Consider the following 23,755-nt stretch of genomic DNA (forward strand, 5'->3'; position numbering starts at 1 on the left):
TGTTTGCACATATGGAATGAGGCATCTCCAGGGTAGGTACAGGTCTCAAAATGAAATTAATAATTCTCATAGCCTCATGCACATAGCATGCAAGTAATTCTATAAAGTTCTAAGACACCTGCCTTTTCACTGTGACCCATCACATGAGGTCATGTGTAGAAGTTTTTGTTTGTGGTGTCATGTCATCACATACAACATTTTGAATTTGGGTTTTCAGTTTCTAGATTAGGGATGCAGACTGCTACTTAAAGGGTTCTGGGACCTCTGTTTGTCCAAGACAAATGATGCTGTTTAACATCTTCTGGTGAACTTGTTACAGAGCCCTAAATTGTACCGTGGGATGCAGGCACTGTGTGATCTATTCTGGCCTCACTAAGTTCATCTTCCTTGCTTATTGGCCAAATCTATTCTCTTAGATGCTTTCTGTCAATCAACTCCTTGCCTAAGGGTCCTGGTGAACATAGTTCCATCTCCTTGCAATGCTCTCTGTGCCTCCTGCTGAACAATGCTGACATACCTTTCATAATCAAGTCGAAGTATGACTTCTCATACTCTGGGTTCCTCCAGTCTCATTCCTTCACCCCATCAATACCTCTCTTTCCCATCAGAGTTCTCACAAAGATCTTAAATAGTTCTGCACTGTTGTAGCACCAAAGTTGGAGTGTCGCATCTAGCCCGTGATGATAAATTTTAATAGTCAATTTGACAGAATCTAAAAATCACCTGGGAAGAGGGTATCTATGAAATTCTAGAGTAGAGTGGCTGTGAGCATGTCTGTGGGGACTTGATTGTCTTGACTTTATTAGTTGAGGTGAGACCTGCCCACTGTGGGTGGCACCATTCCCTAGGCAGGGGATCCTGAATTGTGTAAGTGTAGAGAGGTGTGGAGCACTAACAAGCATGTATGTGTTCATTCTCTCTGCTCTTGACCGTGGATGTGACCAGCTGCTTCAAGTTTCTGCTTTGACTTGCCTGCACTGATGTACTATAATCTGGGATTGTGAGACAACTCCCTTTTCCTTAAGGTTGCGTTTTTCAGGGCATTTATCACAGCAACCGAGGCAAAACTAGGACAGAGGCTAACTGGAAATAGCTAGATATCTTTTCTGTGTTAGTTACCTTTCTGATTGCTGTGACAAAATCCCCAACAAAAGCCACTTAAAGGAGGAAGGGTTTATTCTGGTTCACAGTGTGAGGGCACAGTCCATCGTTGCAGGGAAGGCATGGTGGCAGGAGTGTGCAGTAGTTATCACATTGCATCCACAGTCAGGAAGAAGAGATGAATGCTGGTGTTTAACCTCCCTGTTCCTTTGGGATGATGTCATCATCATTTAGAGTGGGGTTTAGCTCGTCAGTTAAACCTTTTTGGAAACACCCCGCCCCCAGACACCAAGTGGTATATTTCCATGGTGATTCTAAATTCAGTCAGATTAACAATGAAGATTAATGATTACATTACCCAAGACTAAGTTTCCTTGAACCCCATTAGCTCATAGTCAGACGGAGGGTGCTTTGTAACAGAGAGAGGGGTGTGACTGCTGCTGGCCCTGAGTGTGCCACTGGAGGGAGACAGAGCTGGAAGAAGAGGGTGAGGCAGCTCAGTTGAGGCCATGGGTGGGTCCCAGTGAGAGGCTTGTGGTTTGTCCAGATAAAAGTGGAGCTCACACCCACTTACAAGCTCTTCTCCATAGACTTCAAAACTCTCAAGAAGAGGACCGGACAGAGAGGGGACCAGGGGGTTTTCTTGATAATACAGAGTTGGGAGAGGAATCATTGATTCATATGCACATGCAAGCAAAGCATCCATATGCATAAATAAAATAAGTACGTCAAAAAGTTTTCCCAATGACGAGTCAGGTATTCAAGAAACTCAGAGACCATCAGAATAAATAGACACAATGGAAACAAAACTCAAACTTCCAGGATATCACAGGTATGATCAGTGATTAGGGGAATGTCTCAGATGCAGCTCAAGAAAGACAGACATATTACTTACAGAGCAATGAAGACAGGAGACACATCATGGCCCTCAGCAGAGATGCTGCAGCAGAGGCAGGAATGGTACAGTTAATTCCTCAAGAGAAGGAAAGCTGTTAACCTGGCACTGGGTATCCAGAATATCCATTCAAGTTTTCTTTTCAAAATACAATAATTTTTCAATAAACACCTTTTTAAATGAATTTATTGCCAGTAGACTTTCATTAAGATTGATCATAAGAATCCCTTCAAAGATATGCTATCACATAGAAAACTGAAACCACACGAAGAAATAATAAATACTGGTAACAGAAAAAAAGGGGGGGAGGTAAATAAAAAATTAATTCTTCATTTTGATGACTATAAAATGCCATTGGCAATCAGAAGCAAAGATAATACTGATGAATGGTAATGTTTATAGCAAGTAAAACAGAAGATGGGTGGGAGGACTTGGGAATATATTCTTGTGAGATTTTTAAAAAGGGATTTATTTTTATTTATCAGTTATGTAGATGTGTCTCTGTGTGGGTATGTGCACCTGAGTGCAGTGCCTGAAGAGGCCAGAAGAGGGCATCAGACCCTTCAGAGCTGGAGGTACAGGTGGTTGTGGTCTGCCTAATGTGGGTGCTGGGAATTGAATCAGATCCTCTGGAAGGGCAGTATGCAATCTTAACCACTGAGCCACCTCTCCAGTCCCCTTTTGTGAGATTCTTAAGCCAAATTTCAAAATAGTTTCTGTTGAGTGATGTAAAACTAGGATACTCTGTACACTTGCTTTTCAAAGTATAAATACTAAGGTAAGAGTGAGGTTAAATGGGAGTGATAAATGATGATTACCTCAGATTCAGGAAGCAGAAAAGGGATGGTGATCAAATGAAATGAGAGAAGAAAGGGCTAGATGATGGTTTTAAATTGAATCATACCCATGGTCATGGATCCATGATATTTGATCATTAGAGAACTAAGCTGAACATCAACGTTAAAATGATATGTACAATTCCTAGATTTTGTTGGAAATGCTCATAACAAAATGTGACCATAATATGTCACAATTATGGGGCCACAGCTAGAGCTGGACTTAGTTTTCTGCATGTGATGCTCATATTGCAAGGAAGAGGAGTCTCGAGTCAGTTATCTGAACCTCCACATTAGCCAAGTGGACTAAGATCAACAAGGTACCTAACCGAGCAGAGGAAGTAATAAAGATGAGAGAAAAGTGGATACAACAGAAAGTAGGAAAATGACAGAGAGAGACAATTAAGATAAAAACTGGTACTTAAAAAATAATCAAAGTTTATTAGCCTGTAACCAGAATGACCAAAAATATCAGAGAGAAAGTACAAAAATATCAATTTTAGAATGAAAGAAGAGATGTCTGTGCAGAACCCACAACCACCGAACAAGTGATGGGGTGTTCCACATGTGTGGATGCCCAAAAACCTGAAGTTAGACAAAAATACATGAATTCTCTGAAAAATATAAGCTACTGTACATTATATAATATTTGCTTCTTTTTAGAAATCAAATTTATAGTTGCAAAGTTTTCTTTATAGGAAATAATACTGGGTTCAATCATTTTTTCTTCACTGGATGATTTTTTTTATCAAATTCACAACTGAGTAACAAGAATTCCACACACCTTCCTCCCCTGCCCCCCATCTCCCCCAGAAAGCAGGAGAGAAAGGAAGTGATGCCCCACAACTTACACTGCCAGAAATACTCCGCTATTCAAACCACAAACATTGTCATAAGAAAATGAAAAGACAGATAAAGACTCCAAATGAGATGCAAATACTATAAACAAGATATTAGCACACGGATTCCAGTCCTGCCTAAGGAAGCTAACACATCATTACCAAGGAGACTCCTGGGAATGCCGGGCTGTTCAGCCTTGCAAAATCCACCAACGAATTTCAATAGACTGTAGAAGAGGAACCAGATTATCTCAAAAGATCCAGAAAATCTCTTTGGCAGAATTAAACATGCATTTATGAATGAAATAAAAAAATGCTGTTGGAATAGATGACAATTCTTTATGCTGATAAAGAGGAGTACAAATCTTTGAGTGGACATCACAGTAAGTGGTGGAACAGGAGACAGCATCCAGCTAAGGTCAGGGTCAGGGCAAAGCTTCCCAGCTGACAGGTACTGTGAGCATGCACACATTCATGAAAGCATACTCAGCAGCAATGAGGAGGAAAGCCCTGTCTGCAAACATGAGTGCATAAGTAGAAATCTCAAAGATTTCACTGAAGAAGACCTGCCAAAACCGAGAGGGAGTGTATCACAGTCACAAGATACAGAGTAAACACAAGAATCAGTTGTATTTCTTTAATCATTAGTGACTGAGCACTGATTGAAAGTCTAGGTGTTAGGAGGCTGGAGAAATGACTCAGCTGCAAAGAGAACTTGCTGCTGTTTAAAGGACTGAAGCATCTACATCTGGGAGTTCACAGCCGCCTGTAACTCCCATTCCAAAGATCTGATACCCGCTTCTCTTCAGGCACCTGTGCGTGTGCACATACACATACACACACACACACACACACACACACACACACACACACACACACACTACCCATAATAAAAAATAAGTCACATGTAAACCTACTACAGTAGAAGCTTCCTGAAATATACACATGCACATATAGTTTAAAAGCAGTTACCCTAAGATGGGGATGATACCCCAACTAGACACCACAGAAACCCCGCCCCTGCCCAAGCCTAGAGGCTATTGCCATTGCTCTTGGTTACCCTCCAGAATGTAATGGTAAGACTATTGTTGAAGACGTAACATACTTAACTCATGGAGAAATCAGGTGGGTAATAGCCTGAAAGTTTCATTGCTACCGGCTAGCTTTCACAGTGCTGGAAGGTGCCAAGCCTATTACCAAAGGAGAAAAGCAGTCACCAGTATTACCCAGTTGGGAACCCTGCAAGCTATGATATTGACTGACCTTGCAAGACACACCTGCTGGTGTAATAGTGGCATGAATTAGTTATGGTGGTTAACAAGTGTGAAGTGCAAACTTAGTTCTTGTCAACATTTAAAACTGCTGCTTTAAAAAAGATTCTTTGGGCCTGGAGACATGGCTCAGCTGTTGAGAGCACTTGCTGCTCTTCCAGAGTCCCCAGGTCCTGTTCCCAGCACCCACATGGTGGCTCACAATTATCTACAGCTCCAGTTCCAGGGGCTATGATTCTGTCCTCTGGCTTCTGTGTCCACCAGCTGTGCACATGGTACACAGGCATACACGAAGGCAACACATCCATTCACATAAAAATGAAGAAAAGAAATATCTCAAATTGCACATTTATCAGTGATGATATTTCAAGTGACTGTCCTCCCCAAACAGTCCCACCAAAGAGGACAAGGGTGCTGCTTGGTTTCAGATGTCTTTTCAGTCTCTAGAGGGCACTGCCTGGCATGTAGGATACCCTAGAGTGTATGAAGGAATGGATTCACAGAAGGGTCACAGGGAAGCTCATGGGCCTTGGTGACCTGGGCTGACTGCTGGCTCGGCAGCCTTCTCTGGCACACAGAGTGGCCACCTGCGTTCTCCTTACATTTAGTCGTTTCTCTTGAGAGAGTGTATCCATTGCTGTAGTGACCTCCCACAACACCCACATTTTTTCACCACAACCTTCTTGGGGACAGGAGTGACAGGAAGCAAGGACAAAGTATGTGTTAGCCTCATGTCTCCTGGTGTTCTCACCAGTGGTAGATTAAGATGTCTTTAGGGCCTGCTTCTGTCACTCAACTGTGAGCTCCAAAACCAGGAAAATGTGAGCTCAGCTCTGGCCTCAAGCACTTAGTATAGGTCCTGATCATAGTACTTAGCACAGGAAGCCATGCAGGTAATAATGCTGCTAACAGTAATGACAACATCTGGCCGCCTTCCAGGTACAAGGCTGTGTATTTCCTATAATTGTGCCGTGACATCCCCACCAATACCCACTGTGGTGGTTTGAATGAGAATGCCCCCACCATAGGCTCATATATTTGAATGCATGGTCCCCAGTTGGTAGAACTGTTTGGGAAGGGCTGGGAGGTGTGGCCTTGTTAGAGGGAGACATGTCTCTGGGTGGACTTTGAGGTTTCAAAATCTCACACCATTTCCAGTTAGTACTCTCCCTGCCTTGTGCTTGTGGATCAAGATGTGAGCTCTCAGCTGTTGCCTTGCCTTGCCTGCCTGCCACCATGCTCCCTGCCATGATGGTCATGGATTCTAATCCTCTGCAACTGTGAGTCCCAAATATAATCCTTTATGTTTATAAGTTGCATTGATTATGATGTTTTGTCACAGCACTAGAAACCTAACTAAGACACGCACTAAGGCACACTGCACCCATTACCTACCACCTTGTTTCCCAGAGCAGGCAGCTAAGATTGGCTGGCAGATTTCTGATTAGCATTTCCTGAAGCTTATCTCAAGGGGCACTTGATGTGCATTATGTTGGATCCTAGGAGTGGCCCCTTACTCACTTTACCTGTCGGGGAGCCAGACTCTCAGTGAACCTATCTCCATCTCACCTAGCCCCTGATGCTCCTTCCAGGTCACCTGTGGCTTGTTCTCAGGCTTTGATCTGCCTCCTCTCTGACCTATTTCTGTTCTTATCTATGGTGAAATAGGCCCTCCCAGCTTGCAGTGCTTGTCTGCTCCTCTGTGCCTTGACATAGGCTGTTCCCTCAGCCTCAGTTCCTTTCCCTGTCTTTATCCAGTAGAACATGCCCTCTGTGTCACCTTCTGCAGGAACCCATCTGACTACCCATGAAGAGCTCATCTCCCTCCCTCCCCCTTCCTGGAGGAGCTGCTGTTTCTCCCTGTGCCTCTGACTGTGATATCCATGTAACGACACTTGCCTGTCTCTGCTCCCCCAGGCTGAGCAGTAAGGACCAGGGTTTCATCTGTCACCCTATGTACCTCTCAGAATGTCACACTCCCTTTGCACTCCTAAAAATATGCTGAGGGAGTGTCCCCTTCCCATTCTATCTCATATTAATGATTTGGGGAACCATGGGTGGCAGCTGGGGCATTTCTGACCATATTCTGATACATCTTACAGAGGCTTCTTCAAGTCAATGGAGAACCCCATCTTCTCTTGTGGTGAATTAAAATTCAGTTCTGGGCATACATCTCCTCTAGAGAAATCTTTGTGGATAGCCTTCTGGGGACCTTACTCATCAGTCTGCTCTGGAAGCCATGCTTGGAGCATTCTGGGAACTTGTTATCAGACCTTGGAAGCCAACAGCTCAAACAAGTGAAAACAACAAACCTTCCCCTGCATCGTGAGTTCAGAGCTTTGGGAACTGTGCAGGCTGGGCTTTAATAAGAACCGTCTGCCACAACCTGGAAGTCTACGGCTGCTGCTGGGCGCCCATAGCCCCTGAAAACACAGCCATTCGGAGGTCACCCTCCGAAGCCCACTGAACTTCAGTGCCTTTGCTCGCTAATTCAGGCCCAAGGCTTCCCTAATGAGGACACTAGAAGCCCCAAATCTTATACAGCTGTGACAATAAATGGACTCCTGTCTGAGTAAGAACAGCTTTTGGGTAGGACTCAGTGTTCAAAAGCAGCTTGGTAGAGAGACAGGAGCATGGGTTTCAGATCCAAAAGGCTTCAAATCTCAGCTCCCTCTCTAAGTACTGTGTGACCTCAGGTAGGCTAATGGACCTCTCTGGACCTTGGACTCCTTGTATGTAAAATGAGAGAAGGCTGTAGAAAGTGGATACTCTGAGGATGAAGTGTAATAATGGTGTACACACAGTAGGACCACAATCACAGCGGCTGAAGGTGGGACTGAAGGGGGTGGTCAGTAGGTCCCCCACAGTTCTCCCTCCCTGAGGAGAAGAGCCAGGACACAGCTGCCTCACTTAAGGGGAAGTGGAGTCTTGAGGAAGCCTTCTGTTTTTGCCAGTATTTATTGACAATCCTTAAGTTTACTATTATTAATTATAATTACTATTATTAATTAAGTTAATTATTATTAATGACTCAATTGTTGGATTCTGGGAAGAAAATTGCATAGATTTTTATTCTATAGCCCAGGATAGCTTTGAACAGGTGATTTTCCTGCTTCTGCCTTCTGACTACGGACATTCCAGGTGCAAGCTGCCAGACTTGGCCTAGATTCCGAATGGCTACACATGTGTACACTAAACCTGACAGCAAATAGTGTCATCAGAAACCCTGGGCATCTTTACGTCACAGTTAAGTTGTCCCCATATTCCCCCAGGTCACATGGTGGGAACAACACACCAATCATGCTAAGAACAAACACCACGTGGTGATTTCTGTAGAGAAAGAATCAGAGAGAAATCTCAGAGCAGGGAGCGAGGGACCCGGATGAGCAGTGTGCATGCCCCGATGCCCAATGCCTGGCTGGAAACAGCGGAGGAGGTGGCTGCAGTCTGCCTCAGTGTGGCAGAGGCAAAGGAGGTGGGCGCTCCCTTCTAGGAAAATGCCCTAAGGAAAACTATTCATGACTTCTCTCCCTTTGACAAGACACCTGACAGAGGCTGCCTGGAGAGGCAGGGCTTGGTTTAGTGCAGTCATCTTGAGGAAGGCATGGCATATGTTGGCGGCAAGAGCTGCTGCATGGACAGCAGAGGGGGGCAGCTTGCTGGCATCTCTGTGGATCAGAAATTGGAAGCCAGCTGGGCTGTGACTGCCAGTGTCTGCTCCAGCGAGGCCCCGACTTTCCAGAGTCCCAAAGCCTTTTGAAACAGGGCTACTAGCTGAGGGCCAAGTGTTTTCACACAGGAGCCTGTGGGGGGACAGTTCACAGCAAAAAGGAGAAAACACCACTGAGCAGGACAGAGAGCTGCAGAGGGAGGACTAGATCCAAGTAGAGATGGGGTGGAGGTCGGCACCGGGTACTCACAACAAGCACCATGTCTTAGCTCTGCCTGCCTGTCCTCCCCTACTTCTATTCTTCTCATTCTCTTTCTCTTTGTTCTGGGGCTCGAACCCAGAACCTCAACCTCAAGCAACCAGACAAGGGCTCTGCCACTGAGTGTTCCAGCTCCTGCACAGGTCCCAGCACGCCTCACACAGAGAGGCAAGGTGAGCCTATGAACAGAGAGGAGCTCTCCTGAGTCACGCCAGCTTCTAGTAGTTCAAGAGAACAGGTTTCACTTAAAAGAGAGTAACAGAAAAGTATAAGGTCATTCTTAAAAAATATTATAAATGAAAGCAGAATGAGCAGACTGAGGCTCTTATCATAAAGGCACACAGGAAGACCAGCCAAGGAAAACCAGAACGTACAGCTGAGAGACTCTGTGGCAGGCTGGGCCACCTCATTAACATTCCACAGTTAAGTCAGGACTCCTAGAACCCATCCCAGGCATCCCCTTTCATAGGGTTGGTCATGTGACTTGTTTTGCCCAGTGGAAGCTTGGGAAATGAGATTGCAAGCAGTGGTGTTCCGCATGTGGAGACTCCTGTGCCATCTTGAAATACTGCCACCAGGTGGAGAAGCTCGCCAAGCCCCTTGGATATCTTGATGTGTGGAGGCCACACGGGGAGGGTCACCATCTTTATCCTCGGCATAAATGTCCTGATTGAGTGTGGGAAGCCAAGATTGGCAGAGGAGTCACCCAGGCTACTAACAAAGCTTTTGGGAGCAGTGTACAGCTACTGTTGTAAGGGGGGAAGTTCTGAGGTGGTTTATATGGCAGTGGCTGAGGGCTAACGCTGGCATTCACAATTAACAACTGCTGATGTCATTAAGAGGTCCAAATAAATCACGAATGACAATTAAAAAAAATACCCCAGAAGCTAGGCAAGAGAAGCTAGGGGAAAGTAGAAAGAAGCATTTCAGAAATAAAGCCTGCACCAGAAGGCACACAAAACAAACTGTAGCAGGACCTTAGGGCAGTTAGAAACAACACTCCTGGAGAAAGGCAGGACTGGGTGGCAAGATGGCTTAGCAGGTAAAGACCCTTGTTGCCAAACCTGAGAACTCAAGGTCAATCCACAGAACTTGCAGGGTGGAAGGGAAGAGCTGCTGGAGAGTTGTTCTCTGACCTCCCCACACAGGCTACGGCACTCAGGCATGTACATGTATGTGCACACACGCCAAAAATGTAATTATTTTTGTAAAGAAAAGCATGAATGTCGGTTATTCTGCGGTGCTGCCCCTTGTGGCTGGTTGCCGCCCATGGTGGCCATGGCGGCGGAGGAGCGTGCTGATTAAAAGAATCATAGCCGCCGGGCGGTGGTGGTGCACACCTTTAATCCCAGCACTCGGGAGGCAGAGCCAGGTGGATCTCTGTGAGTTCGAGGCCAGCCTGGACTGCCAAGTGAGTTCCAGGAAAGGCACAAAGCTACACAGAGAAACCCTGTCTCGAAAAACAAAACAAAAAAAAAAAAAAAAAAAAAAAGAATCATAGCCATGGTTACCTTTTTTGAGCTTTATTGGGGGGGGAGAGCGAGAGAGAGGGAGGGAGAGAGAGAGAGAGAGACAGAGAGAGACAGAGAGAGACAGAGAGACAGAGAGACAGAGACAGGGAGGGCGCAAGGGAGAGGGGGGGCCAACTGGAGGAAGGAGCGAAAAGGAGAGGGGACAGAGAGCGCACAGAGGGCCCACCTGCTTTTTAGGCTGGGACGCCATCAAAGGCTGATGACGTAATTAAGGACCAAATCCTTACAATGAAGGGCACAAAAAGAAAGTGACAAAAATTGAAGATCAGAAGAGAAGACCCAACAGGTGTCATAAGATGCTGCAAGAACAAACAACTGGAAACCAGGCAAGGACAGACAAACATGTGCCTAGGAATACAGATCCAGAATGGCCAACACCAAAGCCAAATGACACTCTGGCAAATGCTATTGGATTCCATTGAGAAAGGATGGCAAAGTTTTGTTCCTACCTGTTGCAGAGGAATATTTTTTAGAAAAACAGGGAAAGAGGGGTTGCTAGAAATGTATGGAAATTTCCACACAAGTATGGAAATGCCCCCTTGCTGTAGAGGGCAGGAATCCTACTGGGGCAAGTAGAGCTCTGAGTAGTATGCAGGAGGTGAATGAGTGGCCACTGAGGAGGCAGAAGAGGGGAACCCTCAAGCCCATGTGCAGGTGTGGGATGCTCACCCATGTAGGGCTTGGTGCCAGCCATGGAGGAAGCCTTCTCCGCTCCTTTCACGACTGTGGCGATGTTGAAGTCTGTGATGTGCACATGCCCTGCAGAGAGAAAAGGAAGTTATCCAGTGCTGTGGATGTCTGTGCTCGCCCCCTGTGTGACCAGAGGCTGTCGTCTGAGGTCTACATGGTAGGTGCAGGAAGCAGACACCAGGCTGTGTGTCCATCCTTAAGTAGTCTCTGCTGCTCACAGCGTCTGCTCTGCATTTGGGTTTTAGAGTGAGGATTCATCACTGTGCACCTGCCGTTTGTGTGATTATGTTTGTGTGGCGGGGCTGGACGACACATGGGTGGACATAATGTTAAGACACACTGATCTGGAGATGGAAGGTCAGTCTGGGTGCCACTCAGGATGTCTGGGAGGGACTGTGGTGGGGGAGGGCATGGCTGTGGTTTACTGTGGTCTCTGGGCTTTTAGCAGTGTACTTGATGGACTAGAGGTGGAAGGGGACAGCCTTTGACCCAAGGTAATGTTATGGCAGCCGATGGATTTTGAAAAGACTAGGGACTTTATGATATAGATGTTTAAAAAAATGAGAGAAAAAGATACAAAGAAAAGGGGAGGAAATAGGGATGTGGGATGCAGGTGAAGAGAAAGGAGAAGAAGGAGAAAGGCAGAGAATCCTATGAGGTCGGCCCTTGCTCCCATTTGGCATGTGAAGAAACTAGCTCCAAGGGACTGATGGGAAATCTGAGCATAACTACATTTCTCCATCACCACAGCGTGTGAAATGGCTCTTTTGCTGTTTGGAATGAGGCCCTTGCACACAGATAAGGGCACAAGCCGAGCTGGCTTGGTAGGCACATGAAGGTCAGCTGCTGGAGCAGGTGTGAGGGGGCCCAGGGGACTGTGTATGTGAGAGGCATGGCCAATGTGGTCAGCCACAGTGGACAGAAAAAGCAACTGTGGCCTCAGGCACCAACACGGTACTCACAGCACACAGCAGAGTTGTGGGTTTGTTATCATGAACACTCCAGCTCCCCCGGGAGAAACAGTACTTAGTGGGTTCTCAAGGATGAGGCCGACTTCACCAGGTAGGTCCTAACTGGGATGACCCATGTTTGTTCTTCAGTGTCTTTGTGTCCCCAAGCCAAGATCAGGCAACACTGCCCTTTTGTTTCCTCATCCCTAACACCAACAGGCAAGCAAGTTCACCTTCCTGAGTGCTCTGTGTGGTGTCTGTGTGAGGGAGGTATCAGCCTTTGTTGTGGCCCCCCACCTGAGTAGCTCCATGCCTGGCAAACCTGCATCCACAGGGGTGTGTGTGTGTGTATGTGTGTGTGTGTGTGTGTGCATGTGTGTGTGTGTGTGTGTGTGTGTTGTCTATGTTTGTGCACATGTATGTGTGGGGTTGCACACTCGCATGCATGCACGTGTATCTTGAAGCCAGAGCTCAACATTGGGGGTCTTCCTGTATTTTTCTCACCTTATTTATAGAGATAGAGTCTCTTGACATTGGCCAGCAGGCTCCCATCCCCCTCCTGTCTCTGCCTCCCCAGCACTGAGATGACAGATGTACCCTGGGACAACCGGCGTTTCACACAGTTCTGGAGATCCACATTCACCTTTCTGCCTGAGCCATCTCCACAGCCCCTTGATTTCCCTTTCCATGCTCCCCTGTTTCTCCTGGCCCAAATGTCACACTGAACTGGCTAGCTTCTCTACTATTTCACCCTTTGCTTATATAAACTCATATTCACATAACTTGGGACTTTAGTGTGTTCTATGAAGTTATTGCCACGGGTCAGTGTGGTAGTATTGTGTTCCCCAAAATATTGTGTACCCTAATAAACTTATCTGGGGTCAGAGAACAGAACAGACACTAGATAGACATAGAGGCCAGAAAATGGTGGCACTCACACCTTTAATCCTATCACTTGGGAGGCAGAGATCCATCCGGATCTCTGTGAGTTTAAAGCCACACTAGAAACAGCCAGGCATGGTGACTCATGCTTTTAATCCCAGGAAGTAAGCCTTTAATCCCAGGAAGTGAGGGCAGAAGCAGAAAGGTATATAAGGCGTGAAAACCAGGAACTAGCCTGGTTAAGCTTTCAGGCTTTCGAAAAGCAGTTCAGCTGAGATCCATTTGGATAAGGACTTAGAGGCTTCCAGTCTGAGAAAACAGGATCAGCTGAGGAACTGGCAAGGTGAGGCGGCTGTGGCTTGTTCTGCTTCTCTGATCTTCCAGCATTCACCCCAATACCTTGCTCCAGGTTTGTTTTTATTAATAAGACCTTCTAAGATTCCTGCTACAGGTCACCCTGAAAGTGACTTTTAGACTTATCCATGTTTCACAGGCATTTTTCCAAGTTAGAACATACAGGTCTTCTTAGGGAGCCCACAATCCCTTATCCTCTGTGTTATTCTGACCTGTGTTGCTGTAACCACCTATCCGAGGCTGGGTAACTTAGAAACCCACAGCTTTGGAGGTTAAAAACCCAAGACTGGGCAGAAACTTCTCTGTGTCCTCTAGGAGAAAGGCAAGTGGCCATGGCTGGAGCCAATCATCCAACACCCCTACTCCCATCCTACATCCCAGATAAAATACCTTTGGGAATAACAGAAATTTGGAAAAGGGTTTTCTGGAAGGTTCGGGAATGAAGTACTTCCTTTTCCAGAGTTACCATTGACGACATTCTTTGTCTTTTGCCTGTGTTGTATAGAGAGCCAAATCTCTAAGACGGCTGAAGCTGTCAGCCAGTGCCAGCAGGATGATAAACCTGAACACCAGGAAGGTTGGACTTTGGGAAAAGCAGACAAAAGGGCCCAAAGTAGATCCAGCTCCTTCACACCACTGTACTTCAGCCCTGTGAGCTAAACAAGACACCCCCAAACCAAACCAAACCAAACCAAACCAAACCAAACCAAACCAAATCAAACCAAACCAAACCAAACCACCTTTCACTGCTTTGGGACTGTGGGAGTCAGGCTCTGTCACTGGTCTGGGCTGCTGACCAAGTGGATGCAGTCACTGATTCTGGCTTGGACAGGTCATTTACTTTCCATGAGGCCCAGATTCCTTATTTGGGGGCTGAGATACCGTTTAGCTTTGGTTGGGGTGGTGCATTAGTTACTTCTCTTCTCCTGTGATAAAATACCATGAGCCAGCAACTTGAGGAACAGTGTGTTTGGCTTAGAGTTCCAGAGAGCTAGAGTCCATAGCATGGCTTCAGGGGAAGGAAGGTGGCTGATCACATCCCACTGTACACAGGAAGCAGAGAAAGGAAGAGAGCCGGAAGGGGGACTATAAACCCTCAAAGCTCACCCCCCAATGATCTTACTTCTTCCAGCAAGCCCACATTTCCTGAAGTGTTCATCACCTCCCCAAATAGCATCAGCAACAAGGGCCAAGTGTGCAAGTCTGTGAGTTTACGGGGACATTTCTCCTTCAAATACAGTGTGATGGTGGAGACTGATGGTCAGCCTAACAGTCTCTAGATTCATTCAGGAGACAAGATTCCGGGTACCTCTGTGAGGGGTTCTCTAGATTAGGTTAACTGAGGTGGGAGGACCCTCCCTAAATGTGGGCAACACTGCTCCATGGACTGAGGTCCTGGAAGAAAAGGAAAGGACCAAGTGAGTGGAGCAGGGGCATTCATCTTTCCCTGTTTCCTGACTGTGGGTGCCGTGTGACCAGCTGCCTCTCACCTTGATCTCCCTGCCGTGATGGACTGTATATCTCAGACTGTGAGCCCAAAATGAATCCATCTTTTCTTATGTTGCTTTTGCTGGGTATTTGGTGACAGCAAGAAGAAGAGTCAGTAATATGGGTAGTTAAAAAATTAAATTGAATGTGTGGCATAGCCTGAAGGAGAAGGCAGGGCAGGCTGCCTCTGAAGTAAGAGGTGCTATTGGTAGAAGGAACCATGAGGGAGCAGCAAGGAAGCCAGAGGGTGAAAGGGAGTGTTAAAATTGTCAGGATCAATATGGATTTGCCTCTGCCAAACCCAGATAAAGCAGAGTTGAGCACATCCTTATGCATATTGGCTTGATAAACAAGAGCCTTGGTAATAATTCTGCCAAAACAAGATAGTTGTTTTGGTCCCTTGCTGTGGGCTGGTCTGTATGTCAAATGTGTTGCTCTGATTGGTCAATAAATAAAACACTGATTGGCCAGTGGCCAGGCAGGAAGTATAGGCGGGACTAACAGAAGAATTTAGAGAACAGGAAGGCAGAGGGAGACACTGCCAGCCGCAGCCATGACAAGCAGCATGTGAAGATGCCAGTAAGCCACAAGCCACGTGGCAAGGTATAGATTTATAGAAATGGATTAATTTAAGATGTAAGAACTAGATAGCTAGAAGCCTGAGCCATTAGGCCAAACAGTTTAAATAGTATAAGCGTCTGTGTGTTTATTTTATAAGTGGGCTCTGGGACTGGTGGGACTTGGTGGGGGCTGGAGAGAAATTCTCCAGCTACAGTCCCTCCTATGAGGACATCTTTCCAGCAAAGACCAGGAGTAACCACAACCTCAGATGCAGCCTTCTTAAGACACAACTTTGTACCAGGGAGACTTTCAGAAGGACATCCCCTAGCCACAGCGAGAGCACAGCTCCCTGCCTAGAAGATACCTCTGGGAGCAACTTGGATCTACCCCTCCTCCCAACTTGTAGATACTTCCTCTTGCCCCGGTCTCCCTAGCTGTATCTACAGCCCACCCTAACATCTATGTTGTGTTTGGAATCACAACCATTAGCTCATTTTCTTTCAAGTTTTTGTTTATGTTAATGAGAGGAGAAAAGACTTAGGACAAGGCAGGGCAAGGGAGCATGCAGGTATTGGACCCTTGGGGCTGTAGGGACATTGGCTCTTAATCTTTCTGAGAAGATTTGGATCTAATCTGACTGGATTTTGAAGGTCACCTTGGGTCCCTGCCATGAGTGGATTATGTGGACAAGAACAAAAACAAGCAAAGTGGGAAACAGTAGAAAAAAAAAGCAATCTCTTTTCAGTGTAAGCTACACAGGGCTCCACAACTGCTGAGCAGACCTCAGAGCACATGCTCATCCCCAAGTCTCCTGGGAGGAGGGTACTAATATCCCTTATAGTTTAATTTAAAATGTTTGTTATTATCATCAGTGTGTATGATGTATGTGTGGGCATTCACACCACAATGTACTTGTAGAGGTCAGAGGGCAACTATGTGGAGTTGGTTCCTTTTTTCCACCTTTACATGGGTTCCTGGGATCAAACCCTGGTCATCCAGCTTGCTTGCAAGCACCTTTACTGATGAGACATCTCGGAGTCCCACAGCATAGCAGATGCATGTGTAAGTGAAACGGAGCTCCTCACTATGCTATCCTCCCACCACCTCAGAGCCCAGGCAGCTGGACCTGATTTACTTCTTTCTGGAATGTGGTTGGAGGACTCAGGGACAGCTTGTGCACAGTGGGCAATGAGCAGTGGACTTTCACTGCTGCTGTCACTACTGCTGTCCCAGGGTGCTAATCAATGAGTTGTGACTTCCTGTTGTGCATCGATGGTTGAGTTTAGATGTGAAAACTAGTGTTGAGCAAGCGTTCCTAGGAGGCACACTGTATGGCACAGTGTACAGATGAACTGAGCGTTAGGTAACTCGTTTCCATAACTGAAAACACGTAGAACTTAAAGGAGACCAGGGCATTGTGGGAAAACCATTAGCATGGCTAATGAGTGGCAACCAATGATCAATCCTCCCAGCCTTATTTGCATATCCTATGCTCTGATGTACTTTGTTCCCTTCTCTGAAAGTACAGAGAGCCATCTCACCTCCCAGCTTTTGACACCATGTGGAAGGAGTTGCCCCTCCTCTGCCTGGAGGACTTCTTTTTGCTCCCTCCTCTGCCTGGAGGACTTCCTGCTGCTCCCTCCTCTGGAGGACTTCCTTTCCTTTTTCAAAACCTGACCCATGAGTTCTGTTATTGATAGACTTGAGTCCAGAGGAGAGCTCACTAATCCAGGGGGTGCTTTCTCTGTGACTTGGTCCGTTTCTCCTATTGTAACAGAACACCAGGAACTGGGTGGCTTAGGTAACATGAGTGTACTCCTTGTATTTCTGGAAGCCTGAGGTCAGGTGCCAGCATGGTTGGGTTTAGGGTAAGGGCTCCTGATACGGTTTAGATGCACGTGCCCTGGTGTCTTAGTTATTTTTCTTGTTGCTGTGACCAAATGTGTGGCAAGAAGGAAGGTTTGGCTTTGGCTCACAGTTTAGGGAGGACATGGTCCATCACAGTGGGGAAACCGTGGTGGGAGGAGCAGGAGACTGGGGCTGGTCACAGTGCATCCACAGTCAGAAGCACGGATGGAACAGGAAGTGGCTTGGGGCCAGGTGTAAAACCATAAGGCCCGCCCCAGTGACACACTTCCTCTCATAATTCTCTGCCTCCTAAAGGTTCCACAATCTTCCCAAAGGGCACTACCACCTAGGAACCAAGAGCTCAGACACACAAGCCAGCTGAGGACATTCTGTGTCCAAACCACAGCACCTCCAAAATTACATGTTGAAAGGCGATCCCTTGTGTACTTGAGGTAGGACCTTTAGGGGTGATTAGGACACAAGGTAGCCCTGTGAATGGACTGAGTGCCACTAGTCACACTAGTCACCACCTCTCCCTTCCTCCTTCTGCTATTGTAGGGTACAGCAACAAGGCTCCTTCTTGGGAGCAGTCCTCACTAGACACTGCCTCTGCTGGTCTTCAATCTTGAGCTCCCAGCCTCTGGAGCTGTGGTAACCTTCTATGATTTGTAAGCTACTCAGTTTAAGGGATTATGTTATAGTACAGGAGCAGGCTGAACATAGTCGCTTTCTTGATTTAAAGCTAGTTCCCTGCTTGCTTTGGGTAGACACAGAGCCTTCAGTCCCTTGCATAGACACCAGTCCCATTGTAGGGTGTTGTCTTTGTCAGTGTTCTATTGCTGGGAAGAGACACCATGACCACGGAGACTCTCATAAGAGAAAGCATTCAATTGGGGACTTACTGACAGTTTCAGAGACTTAGTCCATTGTCATCATGGCTGGGAACATGGTAGCAGGAAGGCAGGTGTGATCTTGGAGAAGTAGCTAAGAGCTACATCCTGATCCACAGACAGAGAGAAATGAACTGGGCCTGGCATGGGCTTTTGAAACCCCAAAGCCTACCTCCAGTGACACACTTCCTCCAACAAGACCGCACCTCCTAATCTTTCTCATAGTGCCACTCCCTGATAACTAAGCATTCAAATATATGAGCCTATGAGGGCCATTTTCACTCAAACATCACAGGTGTTATCTCCATGATGTCATCCAAACCCAACCACCTTTGAAAGTCCTCACTTTAAATATAATGACCAGTGTCTGGCCACATGAATTGAAGGTGGAACACTCTATTCACTCCAGTAGAGCCTGGACTAGGACTCTCTTATGGACACCCACGTTCTCCTCCATTGTCATCTCAACTTCCTTCACCTCATTTTTTTTTTTTTTTGAGTCCAGAAATCCTGCCTTGTTCATTTCCATTCCCAGGGCCTGGCTTGGAAAAGAAATGACTTGCTGAGAGGTTACTGAGTAACTTAGCTCCAGGCCCAGCAAGTGCATCCTGTTGCTTGTCTTTGTTGTGCTTGTAGAGATAGCCCAGTACTCCCAGAGGTTGACAGTGGTCTTGTCCATGGGTTTGTAACATGGATCCTTCTAGGCCTACCTCTGGAACCCATGGTGGTGAGCACTGACCTCCAGGGAACCCCTGGGAGAGGCGCAGAGACACAGAGTGGAGGAACAGGCCGGGTGTTACAATGGAAGTGATGGCACCCATGGCCACCTCCTTCCACACTCATCCAGTTGCAATTTGGGGCATGTCACTCCTGAGTATCTCCCTCACCCCAGCTGCCTCTCAGGATCCACACCATGTCCAGGACAGAGCTCAGTGGTGCTGTTTAGATGAAGCAACTGGGAGCCCAGAGAGATAAGAACCAGAGGCAGCAGCAGCCTTGCCCATGGCTCTGGCTGCCCCTGCTCCTCTATGCTCACTGCTAAAAATAGCTGTGCTTTTGGGCTCTCTGCATGGGCTGTAGGGCGGGAGGGTGGCTGTTGATCTGCCACACAGATCTGTTATCTTGGGCGCTGCATACAGCTCATGTGTTCTAGCCACTTAACTGTATGGAGATCACAACGATTTACCGCAGGAAAGAAAGAAAGCCAATCAAAATCCACGCACAAGCTTATCAAAGCTTTCGTTCAGCTCCTGGGGAAAGAAGATTGTTCTTAAAGCATGCCTTTGCCTGATAGTGCCTTCTATTTTGTGGAATTTGGCTTCTTCCCATCACATGGTTGTGAAGAAGTAATACAGGGCTTTTAAGAGAACCCATCTGCTGCAGGCTGCTTCTGTGCATGGGGCATGTGTAAAACCCAAGCTAGTTATAGAAATGGTGTCCACTGAGATAGTGAGCCAGGCATGCCTGGGCTCAGCTCATCTTGTCCTTGCTTCTGAAACAGCCATGAGAAAGCCATGGGGAATGAGCCCTCCCTGAGCTAGAGAAGCAGAGCTGAGTAACCCAGGGAGTCAGGCACCCAAGGTCACTGTGGGTCAGCTGACAGTCAGAGAGCTTTAGTCCTAGAAGCAACCAGCCACTTTTATTAGGGTGGCTTCAACCCAGCTGTGTAGATGTAACCAACTGTCTTATTAAATAAGAAACACAGAGCCAATACAGAGATGAAAGCCAAGAGATCAGAGCAATAGCTAAGAGCTAAATACCTTACCCTTAACTGTCACGGTGGTCCTACCTCTCCGAAAGAGAGCTACTTCCTGTGTCTGTCTTTTTTTTATAGAGTTTCTGTTCTGCCTTCTCATTGGTTGTAAACCCAACCACATGACCTCCTAGTCACTACCTGTCTGTATAGACCTCCAGGTTTTCTATGGTTGGTATTGAGATTAAAGGCGTGTGTCTCCAATGCTGGCTGTATCCTTGAACACACAGAGATCTACCTAGCTCTGCCTACCAAGTTCTGGGATTAAAGGCGTGCACCACCACCGCCCAGCTTTCACTATGGCTTGCTAATAGCTCTGACCCCTGGGCAACTTTATTAACATACAAATAAAATCACATTTCAGTACAAATAAAGTATCACCATACAGCTGGACTTAGTGTTAGTAGCAAGGCTATCCCAGTCTAGCCTGCAGCACTTTGATTCTCAGATCTGTGAGCCAGCTGACTGCTCCTTGGTTATGCTTATAAAATGATGTGGTAGATACCCAGCTTGACTGTTCAATCGAACATGGGCACACCTTTTCCTCTTTGCTTCACATCTGCCAGGTCCACACTGCTAGGAGCTCTTAGTCACCCAGCAAGGTCCCCATCACCTTTTCTTGCCAAATGCCTGTCTTCCTTTAGCTCTGTTCCCTCATGGTTGTTCTCCGTGGCTGCTGGTTCAGACTCCAAATCTCAGCTCTATCTTAAGACCAAAGCCTACCCTATGAGACCAGGAGGGAGTAGGGAAGCTTGCCTGGGAGCTTTGGATTTTGTGGAATGAGCAGATCTGAGCATCATCAATAAAATATTCATGTGTACATCTACTGATTTTTTAAATCTCATTGAAATGCAGCTCTCTTGTCTCCAAGGTGGCACCTAATGAGACGAATAGCAACACAGGGTTCCCTGCTCCATAAATCGCTTCCTAATGTGGTTTTCAAAAGGGGTGGGTGGGTGCTGTCCGAATGTGCCATGTGATGACCCACTTAGGAATATGAGGGGTCCTGCCCCTGGTTATGTTCATACTCAACAAAAAGCTTCAGAAGATGTAATAGTCACAAAAACTCATGAGATAAATAATCAAAGATACAGAGAATTATATTCCTGCCCCAATGTCTAGCAAAGGTGTGACATGCCCTGTGGAGTTGAGAGGAACCTCACTGCCTGTTTCCAAGGCTTCAGGACCCAGGTACTTCTATTCGCTATGAGGTCACAGGAAATCCCTAGTCACCTGTGGAGACATGAACCTGTGTGTGTGTGTGTGTGTGTGTGTGTGTGTGTGTGTGTGTGTGTGCATGTGTGTGTGTTCATACATGTGCAGGTGAGCATATATGCACAGGTGTGCATGCATATGCATATGCATGAGTGTAGAGGCCAGAAGAAACCCTCAGGGCTTGCTGTTCATCAGGGCTTTCTGTTTAGACACCATCCACCTTGTGTTTTTGATACACAGACACCGGCATCTAGTTGCCTACTAGACTAGGCTGGCTGGCTAGCAAGCCCCAGGGGTCCACCTGTCTCCAGTTCACAGGGATGGCAAATGTATAACACCTATCCTCAAATTTTTACGTGGGTAGTGGGGATGGAACTCCTGTTTTTGCCTGTCAAGAGCTTTATCTTTGGAGCCATCTCCCCAGTCCCTTGGGTGGTTTTTATATGCAGATGCAGGCTTGAAAACTAAATCCAGAGCTTTGGGTAGAAGTAGTAAAGTTGTCCATCAAAGCCTCCTCCTAATCCCTCTTGGCTTCTTCAAGATCCACACAGTGTCCTGGGAACCTTGTACATCATACCTCTCCTTTGACTGGAGAGATCTTGGCTTGTCACTGGCCTGAGTTAATTGTGGGAACCAAGAGTCCCTAGGAAATTTCCCCTGAATCCTGGGAGTTAAATGGAGCCTTCAGCCCAAGTACCTGCAGCCTCTAAGAATGATGGAGCCAGCGACTGAAGGCAGACCTGCTGGTACACAGGGCTCCCATCCCCATTGCTTGTCTGTGAATGGTGTCCCCAAAGTTCATATGCTAAACCACAGACCCCTGGAGTTGAAGACCAAGTGGATTTGGAGATTTGATGTTTCAAGTGGTAAAAATGAGGCCAGTGAGGTGGGTCTAATGCAATCTGCCTGGTGTCACCCTGAGACCAGGACACAGCAATCCACAGAGTGATGAGTGAGGACCCAGGGAGAAGATGGTGTCTGTATCCAATGACCATCTCAGAAGTCTAAGAGTAAAGCTTCCAGATCCCTATGCATAGTTACAGCAGCCCCCATGCAGTTGGCATGTCAGGCTCTGACAGACAGGTTCCCTTGCTGCTCATGTTGGGGGTCCCATGGGGCTAATCTGCTCCCACTGGTCCATTTCTCATGCAGTAGCTCTGGCATCTCTCTAAGCCCACTTGGTATTTATTCTTCAGTGGCTCTCTTGTTCTTCAGGATGAACCCCCAAACATTGAATGGAGGAATGAGGCCCTGAGAGACCAATGGGGGAATGAGGCCCTGGGAGACTCCGTTCCCTTCAGGTAGGACTGTGAGATAAAGCTCTGTTTCCCCCTGGCTGTTCCTCAGAGTGCTTCCTATTGCATCCTCATCCACCTTCCCTGTAGTGACTCCCCTTGGCCCTCCTACTCATGCCTCCTGGCTTTCAGTAGCTTATCTGATCCACACAACACTGTGAGGCCCACAGGGCTAGAACCACAGCTTGCCTGCCTAGGTCTTTCTGTGCAGCAGCTTTTGGGAAGACTGTGCATGGCATCGCATGCATAGATCACATGAATGGATCACACCAGATCTATGGAACAATCAGTGGCCCTGGGCTTCCCTGCTGCCATGCTAAAGCAGTTCTCACAAATGAAAGGGCTAAGAGCTCCAATGAATTGGTTGGTGGTCCTGCCTGGATTCTGCTGTCCACAGTTTGAACCTAGAGGTCCTCTCCATCAGCGTGGTATCAGTGGTCGCTGCTCAGCACCAACTGTGTGGGCCTCTCTGTCCTGAAGGCTCCGCCTCCCTGGGAACCCCTGCAGAGGTGCTGGGACCTCTTTTCAGCTTCATTTCCCCTGCTTCTATGACCTGACCTCGAGTGTGCCTGAACAGAGAAAGGGGGTACAGAAGGAGGGGTACTTCCAGCACCTCACATGCCTGCCCTCAGACCTTCTGCACCCCTACACAGGACTATGGCATTACTATAATCTCATACTCTCTGGTCCTCACTGTGCCCTGGCATCCTCAAACTAGGATACAAACAGCAATGACTTCAGAGGTGATGCCTGAAAATAGTTCAGCTCAACTTACCAGGACAGGACATTGTCCAGAAACTGACACATGTCACTGTCAGGACTGGAACAGAGTTAAGTGTTTTCTCCAGCACCTGTCATCCACTCCTCCACCCCTCATTCGACTTCCATGCCCCAGGCTGCATTGGGGCCCTGGGGAAGGGGGACCATGCTTCCCAAGGGGGACCAAGGAAGACTCACCATGCTCGTCCAGCAGGATGTTGTCCGGCTTGATGTCTCTGCAAGAGAAACACAGGCAGAGGTGTGAGCCCGGAGCCAGCTGGGGGCCACCCCAGGCTCAGGCATACAGGACAGAGGGGACTCCAGGGTGCTGTCTCTCCCATTACCTCCCCTCAGAGGGCTGAAGTAAGTCTTAGATTGGGATCCCTGAGGAGTCAGAACTTCTTTCTGGACTCCTGAGCAGATTGTTTGACTATTTTGTTTTGGGACATTCTTAATGTTGGGCCTTTCCACGCTGGCTATAATGTTCAGAAGAAACTGTCACCCTGTGTGTTGAAATCATTATGTTTCCTGTCATAACAGAGATGGGAGATGAAGTATGAGCCGTGTGTCAGCAGGCAGAGGGACTTCTCCACCCTGCTAGCCTCCAGTCTCTGTGCCTGGAGACCCCACTGTGTCACTTTGTGAGCACAAGGAGAGACTCAGGATA

At 47.1% G+C, this 23,755-nt stretch overlaps 1 protein-coding gene across 4 annotated transcripts in view; it reads right to left on the reverse strand.

Moving 5' to 3' along the window:
• Positions 1 to 23,755, reverse strand: part of Stk32b (serine/threonine kinase 32B) — a 254,592-nt gene that overhangs the window by 29,253 nt on the left and 201,584 nt on the right. For all 4 annotated transcript variants that reach the window (XM_059275781.1, XM_059275784.1, XM_059275783.1 and 1 more), the window contains 2 exons: positions 23,287 to 23,324; positions 11,073 to 11,162 (listed from right to left, as the gene is read on the reverse strand). In XM_059275781.1, coding sequence (XP_059131764.1) covers positions 11,073 to 11,162; positions 23,287 to 23,324 — 128 coding nt within the window. The remainder of the gene's footprint in view (positions 1 to 11,072; positions 11,163 to 23,286; positions 23,325 to 23,755) is intronic.

The sequence above is a fragment of the Peromyscus eremicus genome, chromosome 10, assembly GCF_949786415.1.
Source record: "Peromyscus eremicus chromosome 10, PerEre_H2_v1, whole genome shotgun sequence".
Classification (NCBI taxonomy): Eukaryota; Metazoa; Chordata; class Mammalia; order Rodentia; family Cricetidae; genus Peromyscus; species Peromyscus eremicus.